At 45.4% G+C, this 15,103-nt stretch overlaps 1 protein-coding gene across 20 annotated transcripts in view; it reads right to left on the reverse strand.

Moving 5' to 3' along the window:
- supt3h (SPT3 homolog, SAGA and STAGA complex component) overlaps positions 1–15,103 on the reverse strand; it is a 637,210-nt gene that overhangs the window by 162,986 nt on the left and 459,121 nt on the right. For all 20 annotated transcript variants that reach the window (XM_085997053.1, XM_085997051.1, XM_085997050.1 and 17 more), the window contains 2 exons: positions 6,324–6,410; positions 2,401–2,494 (listed from right to left, as the gene is read on the reverse strand). In XM_085997053.1, the coding sequence (XP_085853179.1) occupies positions 2,401–2,494; positions 6,324–6,410 (181 nt within the window). The remainder of the gene's footprint in view (positions 1–2,400; positions 2,495–6,323; positions 6,411–15,103) is intronic.

Consider the following 15,103-nt stretch of genomic DNA (forward strand, 5'->3'; position numbering starts at 1 on the left):
ATCCAGAGTGGTGATTCCACCCAAACTCCAGGATAAAGTTCTAAAGGAGCTTCACGAAGGGCATCTGGGTGGAGTGAAAATGAAGAACCTAGCCAGGGCGTTTGTATGGTGGCCAGGTATCGAATGAGACATCGAAGAAATGACCAAGAGCTGCCTAGGATACCAGAAGGTCCAAAACGCTCCACCACAAGCCCCTCTACATCCATGGGAGTGACCCTCATCTCCCTGGCAAAGGGTACACATCGACTTTGCTGGTCCATTTATGGACTCAATGTTCTTAATCGCGGTTGATGCACACTCCAAGTGGCCGGAGGTAATAAAGATGTCCTCCACCACCACGGAGAAAACCATCACAGTATTAAGGACCATATTTGCCAGGAATGGGCTGCCTGAACAGATCTGTTCTGATAATGGACCGGAATTTGTATCCGAAGAATTCAGGAAGTTCTTAAAAAACAATGGGGTTAAGCACTACACGTCCGCCCCATACCATCCCGCCACCAATGGATTGGCTGAAAGGTTTGTCCAGACCTTCAAGAAGGCCATAAAGGCCATGAGTAATGAAGACATAAAACTTCAGCATAAGGTGGATAACTTCTTGTTTGCATACAGGAATGCAACACATATGGTTACAAACCAAACTCCCGCCATGATGTTCTTCAATAGAAGCCTAAGATGCCGGCTGGGTTTGATCAAGCCAAACATCAGAAGGGACGTGGAGAACCGGTAATTTCAAGGAATGAATGAAAGGCCAACTAGAACCTTCCAGATAGGTCAACAAGTTTTGGCCCGGGACTACCGTACCGAGAAATGGCAGCCTGGAACTATCTGCACACGACTAGGACCGTTGATGTATACCGTGGACATTGGCGAAAGCATAATAAGGCGCCATGCTGACCAGATCATAGAGTCATCCGAAAAGGGACAACCTACACCACAACTCTATACGCCTAATGATGAAGCAGAGATACCCATAGTATCTACCTCCGATCCGGTGATACTGGAACCCGATGAACCCGACACTGGCATTCAAGCCGAATCAGCCTTGCCAAAAGAACCTACTACACCACCAGAAACTAGTACACCACCAAGGCGTTATCCGGACCGAGTCAGGAAGCCTCCAGAGAGACTGACTTATAATTGATTAACTGCAGCAATGTGTAGATTATTTTTCTTGTAACATGTAATTAATGATTACTTAAAATATTATGTACTGGTTGGCTAAAAGGGGAGGAATTGTAGTGTATGTGCCTTTAAGAGCCCCTGTGTACTGTAATGCCGGTAATGGCCACTTGGGCTATATAAGCCTGTATATTGGGTTGTATCAGTTAGTTCCCCTCCAGACTTTGTTCAGTAAACACCTGTGAAACCAACTCCTGTCTTCAGTGTCTCTATCAACACACAGACACAACAAAGATATTTCAGTTTCTTTTTAAAAATAGTTTCTTTTCCCTAATTCAATGCTTTCTGTGTGTATATTTTATTTCACACATTCTGCTGTGTTTGATTTTAAATAATAAATGGATTTCATGGTGCTGTAATTTTTTTCAAGGTATTTCATGACGTTCTGAAGACTGTTGGCTAGCAGTCAGATACCTGTGCTGATTCATTCCAGCAGAAGCCAGCATCATTTGATTCTGTGTTTGCAGGTCCCATCATTCACGTTAGAGAAAAGAGAAAGCAAAATGGACAGCACTGGGGAGAGAGGAAAGGAAAGCCAGGACAGAGAAATAGCACTGGGATAAATGAGGGGGAGACAGCTAATGAAAGCTAAATGCATGCAACAAAATAATAAGTGGCCAGGGGGAAGGGGCTGACAGCAGTCTGCAACAATTAACCATCAGTAAATGAGTAAATAAAGGAGTGCAGTTGGGGGAGGGGAGTTGAGGCATGCACAATATCACTGAAAAATAATTCCAGGAATAGCACATGAGACTCATAAACCAACGTGTGTGGCATAACTGTGAATGATTCCTTTGTACATTCTTATGGCCAGAGTCTGAAATGTATATTTTCAATTCTGGTTATGATTACCTCAGATTAATATCAGGCACATAAATCTAGGTTTATGTAAATACAAAAACAAATGATGCACATCGAATTAGATACATTTTCCACACCCATTATATTTTAAAGAACAAATTCCAGTAGCATTGAGCTATGGTGATGTCCACCTGTGGATCCTCTTTCCCTGTAACCATAACTTTTTCCATTTTCTTCATGTTTTTCTGTCAACTCTTTTGCTTTCTACACTTGTCCATTGCTGTCTCATCAGGATTGACTTTCAGTTTCATAAACACCCAAATTTTAGTGCCTTCAGAAATTTGAAGCCAAGCATAAATGCTCAAGGTTGTATCTTGCTTATTTAATATTGGCAAGACTATCTCTTCTTTCAAGTACCTGCTTCAATAACATCTTCATCTTCAACACTTTTAATGATTTTGGACTTGAAATCTCGGAAACTCATGTACCTTAGCAATCGTCGTAATTTTCTCTGCAAATAAAGATAAATAAATAAATGAACAGGAAAGCTCCTTCACATTAAAATACTATAAGTGTCTGTCTGTCATTCTCTAATTTCCCACATACTGAAAATACATCACAACTGATAGTTTCCTATTTAGGACTTATCACATCAACTCTTACACAACATGTTACAAGATTTTACTTAGTAACACAAAAATGCTAGTTTTCCAATATTAGGATCTTCTCTATAAACAAACCTCTCAGAGCTTGTTACAAGCATGTTGCAAGCATTAGAATTCGATCATCTCTTCTTGATGATTCTCTTACTCTTTCATCCCATCTGGTCGCTTGTTTTCCCTGAATCAAGCAGTTCTGGATGGGCTTCCAGATTCTTTTGAAGTTGCAACCCTCATTGCAAAGAACACAGCTGCTCGAAGATGCAGGCAGCTGCCACCATGCCCATCGGTACTATCACTAGGCCCATCGGTACTATCACCAGAAGTCATCTGGCAGAAAGGAGACCCTAAATGGCAGGTCTGAGTTGGGCAAACACGTGAAGATTTTTTTTCTCAAGTAGCAAATATATTCCTGACTATGCTTTTATCCACATAGATACTGGGAGGTATTTTGAAGATAAAATACTCTGCCTACACTTTCCCTCCCCTTTAAGTATGTTTTGCAGCTGAATTAGAAACACATTGGGTTACAACAGGGGACTTTCAATTCAAAAACAACTGCGGTGTTCAAATTCACTCAGTTCTAAAAATGTAAAGACTTTTATTTCATTACATTTGAAGATATAATCAGAGACTTGGGTACAGAATTTAAATAAAGGAAACTACGATGGTATGAGGCGCGAGTTGGCTAGGATGGATTGGGCAATGTTACTTAAAGGGTTGACGGTGAACAGGCAATGGCAAACATTTAAAGATCGCATGGATGAACTACAGAATTTGTGCATCCCTGTTTGGTATAAAAATAAAACAATAAAGGTGACTCAACATTGGCTAACAAGGGAAATTAGGGATAGCATAAGATCCAAGGAGAGGACATATAAATTGGCCAGAAAAAGCAGCAAACCTGAGGATTGGAAGCAGTTTAGGATTCAGCAAAGGAGGACAAAGGGATTAATTAAGAGGGGGGAAATAGAGTATGAGAGTAAGTTTGCAGGGAACATAAAAACTGACTGTAAAAGCTTCGATAGATATGTGAAGAGAAAAAGATTGGTAAAGTCAAGTGTAGGTCCCTTGCAGTCAGAATCAGGGGATTTTATAATGGGGAACAAAGACATGGCAGACCAATTAAATACATACTTTGGTTCTGTCTTCACAAAGGAGGACACAAATAAACTCCCAGAGATGTCGGGGAACATAGGGTCTAATGAGAGGGAGGAACTGAATTAAATCAGTATTTGTAGGGAAATGGTGTTAGGGAAATTGACGGGATTGAATCCAATAAATCACCAGGGCCTGATAATCTACATCCTAGGTTACTTAAGGAAGTGGCCCTAGAAATAGTAGATGCATTGCTGGTCATCTTCCAAAATTCTATAGGCTCTGGAACAGTTCCTATGGATTGGAGGGTAGCTAATGTAACCCCACGATTTAAAAAAGGTGGTAGAGAAAAAACGGGGATTTATAGACCGGTAAGCCTGACATCGGTAGTGGGGAAAATGCTAGAGTCCATTATAAAAGAGCACTTGGAAAACAGTGACAGGATCGGACAAAGTCAACATGGATTTACAAAAGGTAAATCATGCTTGACTAATCTACTGGAATTTTTTGAGGATGTAACTGGTATAGATAAGGGAGAACCAGTGGATGTGGTGTATTTGGACTTTCAGAAGGCTTTCGATAAGGTCCCGCATAAGAGATTAGCGTGCAAAGTTAAAGCAAATGGGATTGGGGGTAAGGTACTGACTTGAATAGAAAACTGGTTGGCAGACAGGAAGCAAAGAGTTGGAATAAACGGGTCTTTTTCCAAGTGGAAGGCAGGGATCGGTGCCAGGACCCCAGTTATTCACAATATATATTAATGATCTAGACGAGGGAACTAGATGTAATATCGCCAAGTCCGCAGATGACACAAAGCTGGGTGGGCGTGTGTACTGTGAGGAAGATGCAGAGAAACTCCAGTACGATTTGGACAGGTTGGGCGATTGGGCAGATGCATGGCAAATGCAGTATAATGTGGATAAATGCAAGGTTATCCACTTTGGTGGCAAAAACAGGAAGGCAGATTATTATCTGAATGGCAATAGATTGGGAAAAGGGGAAGTGCAACGAGACCTGGGTGTCCTTGTGCACCAGTCGCTGAAGGTAAGCATGCAGGTGCAGCAGGCGATTAGGAAGGCAAATGGTATGCTGGCCTTCATAGCGAGAGGATTCGAGTACAGGAGCAAGGATGTCTTGCTGCAGTTGTACAGGGCCTTGGTGAGACCACACCTTGAGTATTGTGCGCAGTTTTGGTCGCCTTATCTGAGGAAGGATGTTCTTGCCATGGAGGGAGTACAGCGAAGATTCACCAGACTGACACCTGGGATGGCAGGAATGACGTATGAAGAGAGATTGGGTCGATTAGGTTTATATTTGCTCAGGTTTAGAAGAATGAGAGGGGATCTCATTGAAACTTATAAAATTCTAACAGGACTAGATGCAGGAAGGCTGTTCCCGATAGCAGGGGAGTCCAGAACCAGGGGTCACAGTCTAAGGATAAGGGTTAAGCCATTTAGTACTGAGATGAGGAGGAATTTCTTTACCCAGAGAATGGTGAACCTGTGGAATTCTCTACCACAGAAGACAGTTGAGGCCAATTCATTAAATATATTCAAGGAGTTAGATATATTTCTTAAGGCTAAGGGGATCAAGGGATATGGGGAGAAAGCAGGGACAGGGTACTGAATTTGGATGATCAGCCATGATCGCATTGAATGGCGGAGCAGGCTCGAGGGGCTGAATGGCCTACTCCTGCTCCTATCTTCTATGTTTCTATGTAATCGGTTATAAGATATCTTAATATTTGCAGAAGCCAAATGCCACAAAAGGCATTCACCAAAGCAATACATTTAAAAGTTTTTATTTTTTATATTTCTCCTCCACTTATGAAGGTGCTGACATAGGCTATGGTATGATTCCATGGTACCAGTAGCCCTCCAGTATCCCCCGCCCCTCGAATGGTAATTCATTATGTGTGAGCCTAAATAGTGAGGATTAGGAGGCTATTTGTGTAGGAGGGGGTCAGCCCAGCTGAGCACAATCTTGGTCTCATCCAATATCCGCATACATGAACTTTCCAGAAGGGGTCACTGCTTTGCAATGGTCGGGGGGCGGGGGGAGGGAGAGTTGGAACCCTGGCTTTCATACCCCTCGTTAATCCAGGGTTCCTGAAGCCAATTGTAGCCCCTCTGCTGTTGTCCCAGTTGAGGTCACCTAACGAAGTGCATAACAGGAATCTGGAACCTTCCTATTCTGGAAGGCTCAGCGTTACTTTGGGCAGTGCTTTTACCTAATAAGCTATTGTCAAGGAGGGGAAGGAACTCAGTAAGAGTGCTTTGTCACACAAAGAGTAATTAATACAAGGAATGATGTTCTAGGTAGGATAGTGGAGGCAAAACTCACTCAGTAGGTAGTTGGATGCTGCAATGAGGGGCCATGTATTCCTATGGAAGGATAGACTAAATAGCCTCCCTCATCTGTACTTATCTTTGTGAAGAGCACATTTTAAGATACAAAACAATCCTCCCATAAATAATTGATATCTAGTATAAAATAAGCATTTCACAGTATTAATACTGATCTGGGTCTACAGTACTTGTAACCTGGCTTGAAGGGACTAATCAGTTCAAATACTTCATGTACCTTGTCCTTCCGCATTAAAAACAGAATATCTTCTGCTGCTATGGCTCGAGCTCCTCTGACTTGTGAGATTTCAGCTGCTTGGTGTAACTAAGGGAAACATACAAAAAATATTACTTACAGATCGTAGGCAAATAAACACAAAGTGCTCTGTGATAAGGTAATCTGACCTTATTAGCAATAATGTGTAACTAAAATGGACATGCAACTCTTTGCTCAATCATTTTTTTTTTTAAAAAGGTTAATGAAATTTAACCCGACATGTACGGAAGAGCTACGACTTTCACTCAATGCCCCAATTGAATAAGAACACTATGGCCTAGAAATTCAGTTGGCGCCGCGCCAGGGCTTTAGCGCCGGAAAGTTAGCGCCGGCGCTAAGTCCCCCTGTGCGCGCCAAAAATTCAGTAGCGCCGCGCCCAAATGGCTGCCGGCGCTACTGAAGGGTGTTTGCGCCTGAAAATGGGCGCTACCTGCCGCATTGCGGCGCTATTCCGGCGCCCGATGCGGTGCGGCAGGCTCGGGAAGTGCAGGCCTCCTCCTTCAGTTAAGGAGGAGCTGCCTGCACCCGCCCGCTGGCCGGTAAAATCTTCACAAAAATGAGCCCGGCACCTCGGGGAAGTGCCGGGCTCGCAGCCCAGAAGCATCTGTTCCGCGGGGGGGGGGGGGTGGAGGAGTCCGGGGAGGGAGGTGCGGGCAGGCGGCCGGCGGGAAAGCGGCCGGCCGCCGCGCGACCTTAATGCGCCGGCGCAAACTCCTGTAAGACTCGGTTGCCAGAGTCTTAGTTGCGGCTGCCACGGCCGCAACTCAATTTCGGCGCTGGGGCCCGTCACCACGGCAACCGGGACACTCCGCACACCGATGACGTCATCGGTGCCGGCGCAGCGCAACCAGTCTACCGCCGATGGTAGGGCCCCAGGGAATTTCTGAACCGGCTGTAAGTCCAGCGCAATGACCTCTAGCGCCGCAAAATGGGCGCAAAGCCCACTCAATTTCTAGGCCTATTAGTTTAACTCCTGTGCTGGCCAGCATTTGCATTCAGTCTATTCAGTAATGAAAAATAATCAACAACAACAGTAGCTGTTTCTAATAGTCAGAGAAAAAGGACATTTTCCCCCTTTGGCCGATGTCAATAAATTATAACATTGGGCCTTGCTGTAGAACCAATTTTCCACGCAAACAAGCATTTTTTTCCAATTGCTTCTGGTTATTATATTCCCATATAGTACATTCATTTAAATTTTGTGGCTGAAGTGGTAGACCAGGGTTCTATACCATTTACACTAAATTTACCCATCGTCCCTACGTTCAATCTATGGAAACTGCCACTTATTTAAAATAAACAACTATCCACAAAAACTTTTCAACACAGATGTAGAAAAACATTATTGAAGTAAACATTGAATATTTTGGCACTCTAGAGCTTGAAATAAATTAATTGAATAGTTTGATTTATTTCTTTTTCAAGAAAATATCAAAACAGATTATCACCTTAATATGTGGAACCATTATGTACCATTTTTAGTGTTTTAATAACAGGCTTCGTTGGCATACTTCATTCCTCTGAGTAGAAATAGGTGTCTCTCTCTTTAACAGGGTAATCTATTCATCACTGTCAAGGATAAGGGGCTGGATTTTCATTCAGAAGTCGGGCTGGAGGCGGGACGACAACTTTCAGGGTTGTAGTCCCGCCTCCATCGAGATGCGGCCAATCCACGCGATTTTAACTTGATTGACCTTGTTGAGCCCGCCCAGCTGGCAACAGGTGACGTCACAGACTGAAATTTCATCTGTCAAGACGTTCTGACAGATGAAATATCAGTGTTTCACAGCTGTTTGAAGCTGTCATACACTGACAGTCTTACTTCTAACCTGAGTCCTTCTCCACAGGCTCAGTTAGAAATCTCTCCTGCACAGAAAGCTGCAGGCTGTCACTTTTGACAGCTCACAGCCATTCTGCTTTCTGTGCCGGTGAGATGAAGGACTCCCCGAACCTAAAGAAAGGAAGGCTGAAAAGGTAAGAAAATGTATGTAAAACTTATTTAATCACTTTAGACACACCAAACACACTTACCTTTGCACTCATGCACACATCACTCACCTGAACACCAACATCTCGACCCCTCCAGCCCGACGGCCCGACCCCTCTAACTTGGCGTGGTTTGGAGCCGTCGGGATTCCCACAGTTCAAGCTTAAAAATAGGGATTAGGCTAAAAACTGCCTTTTAACTACCTATTAACAGGCAGTTAATTGGCACTAATCCCTTCCCACCTCGGGTAGGCGGGTCCCAGTGTGGGGCGGGTACCCGCCTCCTTTGAAATTGGCATGGAGGCGGGTTGGGGACGGGACCCCCCGATTTCGGGAATTTAACCCCCCGCATGCCTCCAATCCCAACTCCACGGCACACTGAAAATCGAGCCCAAGGTTTTAGTTTCAACTTTATATAAGATAAGGTTTTATTTTTTACCAATGCAAAACCATTTCCACAGAAATGACAGAAAGGGCACTTTCATTTTAAGTTTCGTTTTAAGAATAAGATTTTCTTTCATGGCATACTTCAACTTTTCCCTGGACCTACTCATGGACAAATGACCCCATGTATTTGCGAGTTTGTTGCCTGATTTTACTAGCTCAATCTTCTATGAAAACTCAAAATAGTTAGCCTAGAATTCAGGGTTGGCAGTCATCATGGATTCCCGGAGACAGCCTGCACTTGCCATAGACACCTAGTACCAGGCTCTGGCTGTCCGGGAAACATCTGAGCAGCTGATAAATTGAGATTTCTTTTTTTTTTAAAAAGCTTTATTGCCCATTATGGTGTAGTGGGTAATCATTGCTTTTGCGTTGTTGCTCAGCCCCCTCTGCTGCCCCATTCTCTGCTATGTGAACTGATATGGCTTGGATTTCTTTGAACCTGCCTTCTTCCATACTCAGCTGTTGCACTTAGCTTGATCAATGCTATCAAAGGCTACGCTGCTCCAGACTTCCTTGCGGCACTGAAAACTCTCTTTATACACTGCAATACGGTGTGTCCCTCCCACTATTGCATTATAGTACATGCACAAGGTTTTCTCTAAGCTCTGCCTTCCACAGTGTCAAATTTATATAGCATCAACGTGGGAAAAGCCAATTCGAAAGATGGAAGAAACCAGAGTTGAAAAGGGTTGGGACACCAGGTTTAGTTCAGAGAGATGGAGCTGAAATACTTGCTATAAGAATATTCGGGAGACTTACCAATAATTAATTAATTAATTTTTAAAATCTGAAGATACGTAATTCAGGAGCAAAGTAAGTCAGAAGCGTGGATGGGGATAGAGGGATGAAGGGCAGTACAACAGAGGTCTGGGACAATAAGAGGAAAGAGACGAGTGTGAGAGAAAGTTTGAGCAGTGAATATGAAACAGAGACTGAACGCAGGAGAATATGATTGGGAGACATGATAGGGTCAGGAGGAAGTAAACAAGAAGGAATTCTTGAAAGTAAGAACAAGATTTTTCCATGTCACAGTGATGTAGCAGAAGAAAGGTTGGCTAAAAATAACAGAACTGGAATCAACCTGAATGAAAATGTTTCAGAAAGAAAAAGTAACAAGCAGAATGAGTAACAAAGAAACAGAGTGAGCTAAATAAATAATGAAACCACATCTAAAATTTGAAAAAGGTAGGAATAGAATCAAAAAGCAAGAGCACAGAAACAAAATGATGATAAATACAGTTTCTGCTTTGCTAAATGGCATATTGTTTACAAGAAATTCAGGAAGATTGATATTTACTGGTTAGATGAATGACTTGGAGTTGGGACCCCTCCTGGCATCCAGTGCCAGTCCCAAAATGTTCCAAGTTAACTTCTCTTGAAATGGAAGAGTAGGTGGAAGTTTGAGTTGGACAGTGCTACAAACACTCGGGGGGCTAAATTGGATAGCCCCCGAAAACGGGTGCAGGGATCGCAATGCGCGATTAACTCGCGCCTATTGATTGAAATGCAGGCAGCAGGCCAATTTCGTGCTGCCTGCTCATTAGAGTGATTTCTGCGTGTAGCCAGCGCTAACCACACTGTTCATTGGCTGCACGCATCAGCAGGGGGCCCAAAATCGTAACTTCCTAGCATCACTTAAAGCTAGCCTGCACCTCTTAAAGGTGAAGTGAATTGTGGGTGGAGCAGGTGCTGGGAGTCGTGCAGGAAGTGAATCTATCCTGGGAAACAGTGAGGAATGGTACAACATGGGAGAGAGTGGGCTCCAAGGTTCTCAGATGCTGCACTGGAAGGGTCTCGGTGAAGGAGGTGGAAAGGAGGAGAGATGGCCTGTATCTGCAGGACAGCAGGAGGCTCTCCAGATACACGGTCAAAAAGCAGTGGGAGCAGATAGCCGTGGAGGTCAATGCCAGGAGTCAAGCCCCGAGTACCTGGATGCAGTGCGGCAAGAAGTTCAATGACCTCACACGAGTGGTCAAAATCAGTGAATGCATCTTCAAATGCCATATCCTAGCAACTGCACCACTAGCCTCAGGCACTCCTTAATTCACCACACCCGCATCAACAATCTCTATCAATGAGGACTCATACCTAACATTCATATGCATCACCTCACTCTCACACACTTAGCACTGCTGCAAGTCTCACACCCACATTTCACAGCTATTCAACCATGACAGCCACATCACGCAAACAGGTTGCACGACATTCATGGACACACTTCCCTCTCTCGCAGGACAAGGTGGCGCACAACTGGAGGCAGCAGGAGCTCACCGGAGGGGGACAGGCATGCCTGCATGTCCTAACTCCCATGGAGGAGGCAGTGCTAGCCATTATTGGAACGGTCATTGCTGAGGCTGTGGCCAGCGGCAGGGCTGAAGCCATCGAAGATGACGTTATCCTCATACCTAATCTTCCTTCGCATATCCCACTTCCCCCTCATCCCACAATCTCTTCTGATTTACAAGCTGCAGATAGTGTAAGCATGCACCTCTTACTTTCCCCGCCCACCGCCTCCCCCTCACCACAACCTTACCCTTGTGCCTTTTTCCTTTCAGATGCCCAAGAGGTGCAACCTGGCCAGTAAGTGAAACAACACCGAGAGTGATGATGAAGACACAGCACCGTCACTTGATTTCACATTTGCTGCCACCAGCTCAGATACTGACACTGCGCGTATCTTAACAGGACAGATTAGAGGCGGGATCTACCCATGGTGAGACACCAGGCACAAGTGTGTGCAGTCAGGGCAGGGGGCAAGGATAGCGCAGGAGGTCGCACACAGGTTCCACTGCAGAGGACTCGGATGAGGACTTTGATGAGGCAACCTACAGAAGAACGCTGATGGGTATGCACAACAAAGTGCTTGGTGGATTGGGAAGCCTGCCAAAAAGCCTACGTTCAATGTCAAGGAGCATGGAGGAGTCCAGCACCAACCTTGTACAGGGCTTTGCAAAGAGCTTGGAGCCCATCCTTTCCAGCATGGAAGTGATGGCCAACTCCATCAGCACACTTGTGGACCTAACCATGATTCAATGTTTGATGGTCGATGTCACAACTTCCATTGCAGCACAAGCAGCAACCACCCAATGTCTGAGTGCTGCAGTGGAAGCTCAGACTGCTGCCATCATGGCTGTGTATTACAGTGTTCAAAGGGGCTTGCAGGGTGTCACAGCAGGCCAGCCGTCTGTCCTCCAACAAATTACTAGGATTGCAGAAGCACCACCCTGGGGGAGTGGCAGCGGCTCGGTGGAGCAAGAACCTGCTGTCCTCTCTCAGGATGACAGCATTCGTCCTCCCACACCTGCCACTCCGCCAATGCCCTTGCTGTTGCCCGTCAGCCAGTCCAGACTCCTGCCACCCATGCCGAGAGCTGCTCGAGGTCGTTCTCCAAGGCCATCTGCAGTCTCCTCCACTGAAAGTCAGCAGCCTTCCAAATAGCCATCATGCAGCCACTGGAGCAGTACGGCATAGGAGCACTAGGACAGGCAAAGGCACACGGAAAGACTGGCATTCAGGGAATGCACAAGGGTGATTAGTTTACATTTGTATGCAATATGGCATGATTTCATTTATAAATTTGGATTGAAATGTTTCTTTTGTGGAAGCTTTTATTGTAGCATTGTGGCCAAGAGGATACTGTGATGGTCAGTAACAGTAAGATGTGGGACTGTTGGTGAATGGGAAATTGAGGTTGCAGTTACTGGTATCCTATGCGAATTAATGCTTCACGGACTGAAAGGGGCTGTCTAGGTTGCCTCCTCCCTTTCTCTTCCTCTTTATGCTCCTGCTCCTCGCCGTATAGCTGGTGGCAAGGGCTGTCCCCTCATGATGGCGAGGTTGTGCAGCATGCAGCAGACCACTGCGAATCTTGACACCCACTCTGCCAAGTACATACTGGGCTCCTCCAGAGTGGTCCAGGCAGTGGAAGCGTTGTTTCAGCACGCCAATGGTCTGCTCCATCACATTTCGTGTGGCAGCACGGCTTTCATTGTATGCATGCTGAGCACATGTGTGTTGGTTGCATATCGGAGTCATGAGTCATGTTGTCAGCGGATAGCCCTTGTCGCCCAGTAGTTACCCTTTGCTTTGCTATGGTGGCTCAAATGCAGATGGCACTGCGGACTGCCGCAGAATGAAGTCAACATGACTGCTGCCAGGATAGCGGGCATTGACTTGCATGATTCGCTGCCTATGGTTGCACACGAGCTGGATGTTGAGGGAGTGGAATCCCTTTCGGTTCCAGTTTAGGGCAGTTGCCATGCGGCACCCGCAAAGCGATGTGTATGCAGCCAATGGCACCCTGCAATCCTAGCAAAGCCGATTGCTCGCTCTGCCTGCTAGTCTCTGGCAAGAGGAAATGAAATGTAGTCAGCTCTCTTTGATTAGAGAGCCTCAGTGACCTCCCTTACCCAACACTGGACAGCAAACGACGAGATGTTGCAAATATCTCCAGCTCCAGCCTGGAAGGAGTCCGACACATAAAAGTTCATCACCACGGTCACTTTCACAGCCACTGGCAATGCGGTCCTTACCCTGCTCTGAGGTTGCAGTTGTGGCTGCAGCAGGTGGCAGAGTTCTGTGAGGATATCCTTAGTGAAACGCAGACATCTCACACATTGTTCCTCGCTGAGGTTCAGGTAGGAGAATTGCTCCCTGAACACCCTGGGCAGATATGGCCACCTGCTGAAAGCCCTCCTCCCCCTCCTAGCAGCTTGTCCTGCTCTGTGTGGCCTCTCCTCATTCTCCCAGTCATGCTGTATTCCAAGGGGAATGTCTACTAGTGCACCTATGTCTGTGCAGAAGCCTTAAAGTCAGCAAAAATCCTTTAGCACCTGCCACACCACTCACTGTAGACTTTTGCAACTTGAAAGAACTATGGAAAGTAGCAAATACTTGTAGAATCGTAGCAACTGCCAGAAGAAATCAACCAGTAACTAACCTGTAAGTAGTTGATAATCCTTTAAATAGTGCTGGTGGGGGGGTCCTTCCTGCTGCTTAACTCATGTTAAGCTGTGCGAGGTTAAGAGAGGGTGCGGCTGGAGCATGGAGCTCCAAAATGGCACCGCTGGCGTCAATCAGCATGCATCTGCCTGCTCTGCATACTTCCGGTGGACGTTAGCTGCGTGCACGCTAACGCCCTCACCAAGATGGCGTCTAGCGCGATTCGCGACAGAAGTATGCGCGTGCGCACATTGGATGTCATTTTGGTCCACCGGTCCACAAACGGCACCCGTAGCACCCAAACAATGGTGTGGTGCATGTGTGTCAAACAGTATACTGTTCTCTGCAGCCACAACCGGGAGTTCCAAAGGTTGTGTTGCCTGCCAGGTGCCCGGGTTAAGAATATCTCCTCGTGGCTGGAGAAGAACTTGGAGTGGGAGGATCCAGTTGTCATGGTCCATGTAGGAACCAACGGCATAGGTAGAACTAGGAATGAGGTTCTGCTGAGGGAGTTTGAGGAGCTAGGGTCCACATTAATAAGCAGAACCTCAAAGGTAATAATCTCTGGATTACTACTTGAGCCACGTGCAAATTGGCATAGGGTCAAACAGATCAGAGAGTTGAATGAGTGGCTCAAAGAGTGGTGTGGGTACCACCAGTACTGGGGCAAGAGGGAGCTGTTCCGTTGGGACAGACTCCACTTAAACCAGCTGGGACCAGTGTCCTGGCAAATCAAATAACTGGGGCTACAGATAGGGCTTCAAACTAAAAAGGGTGGGGGGTGAGGGGAAAGATTTCAGGTAAGGGGAAATTTATAAATCTAAAGCGAGAAGTCAAGGGCACAGAGCAGTGTAGTGATTTGGGTAAAGATAAGCAGAGTGGGACAGGAAGGGATAGAGAGTTTAACAGTAATAGTGCATCAGTGAATAAGGTCAAATCATGGAAAAATGGTATGAAGTTCAAATTAAAGGCGCTGTATCTGAATGCACAAAGCATTCGTAGAAAGATAGACAAATTAATGGCACAAATAGAGATAAATAGGTTTGATCAAATAGCTATTACAGAGACGTGGTTGCATGGTGACCAAGGTTGGGAAATAAATATTCCAGGGTACTTAACGTTTCGAAAAGACAGACAAAATGGAAAAGGAGGGGAGGCAGCCCTGATAATAAAAGGATAACATAAGGACAATAGTGAGGAAGGATTTTGGCTCGGAAAAGCAGGAAGTAGAATCAGTATGGGTGGAGATAAGAAATAACAAGGGGCAGAAAACACTGGTAGTAGCTTATAGGCCCCCTACCAGTAGCTATACTGTTGTACTGAGAATGAATTAAGAAATAAGAGGAGCTTGTAACAAAGATAATGCA

The sequence above is a fragment of the Somniosus microcephalus genome, chromosome 9 (genome assembly GCF_052327205.1).
Source record: "Somniosus microcephalus isolate GS21.2 chromosome 9, FLI_Smic_1.0, whole genome shotgun sequence".
In the NCBI taxonomy this organism is placed as follows: Eukaryota; Metazoa; Chordata; class Chondrichthyes; order Squaliformes; family Somniosidae; genus Somniosus; species Somniosus microcephalus.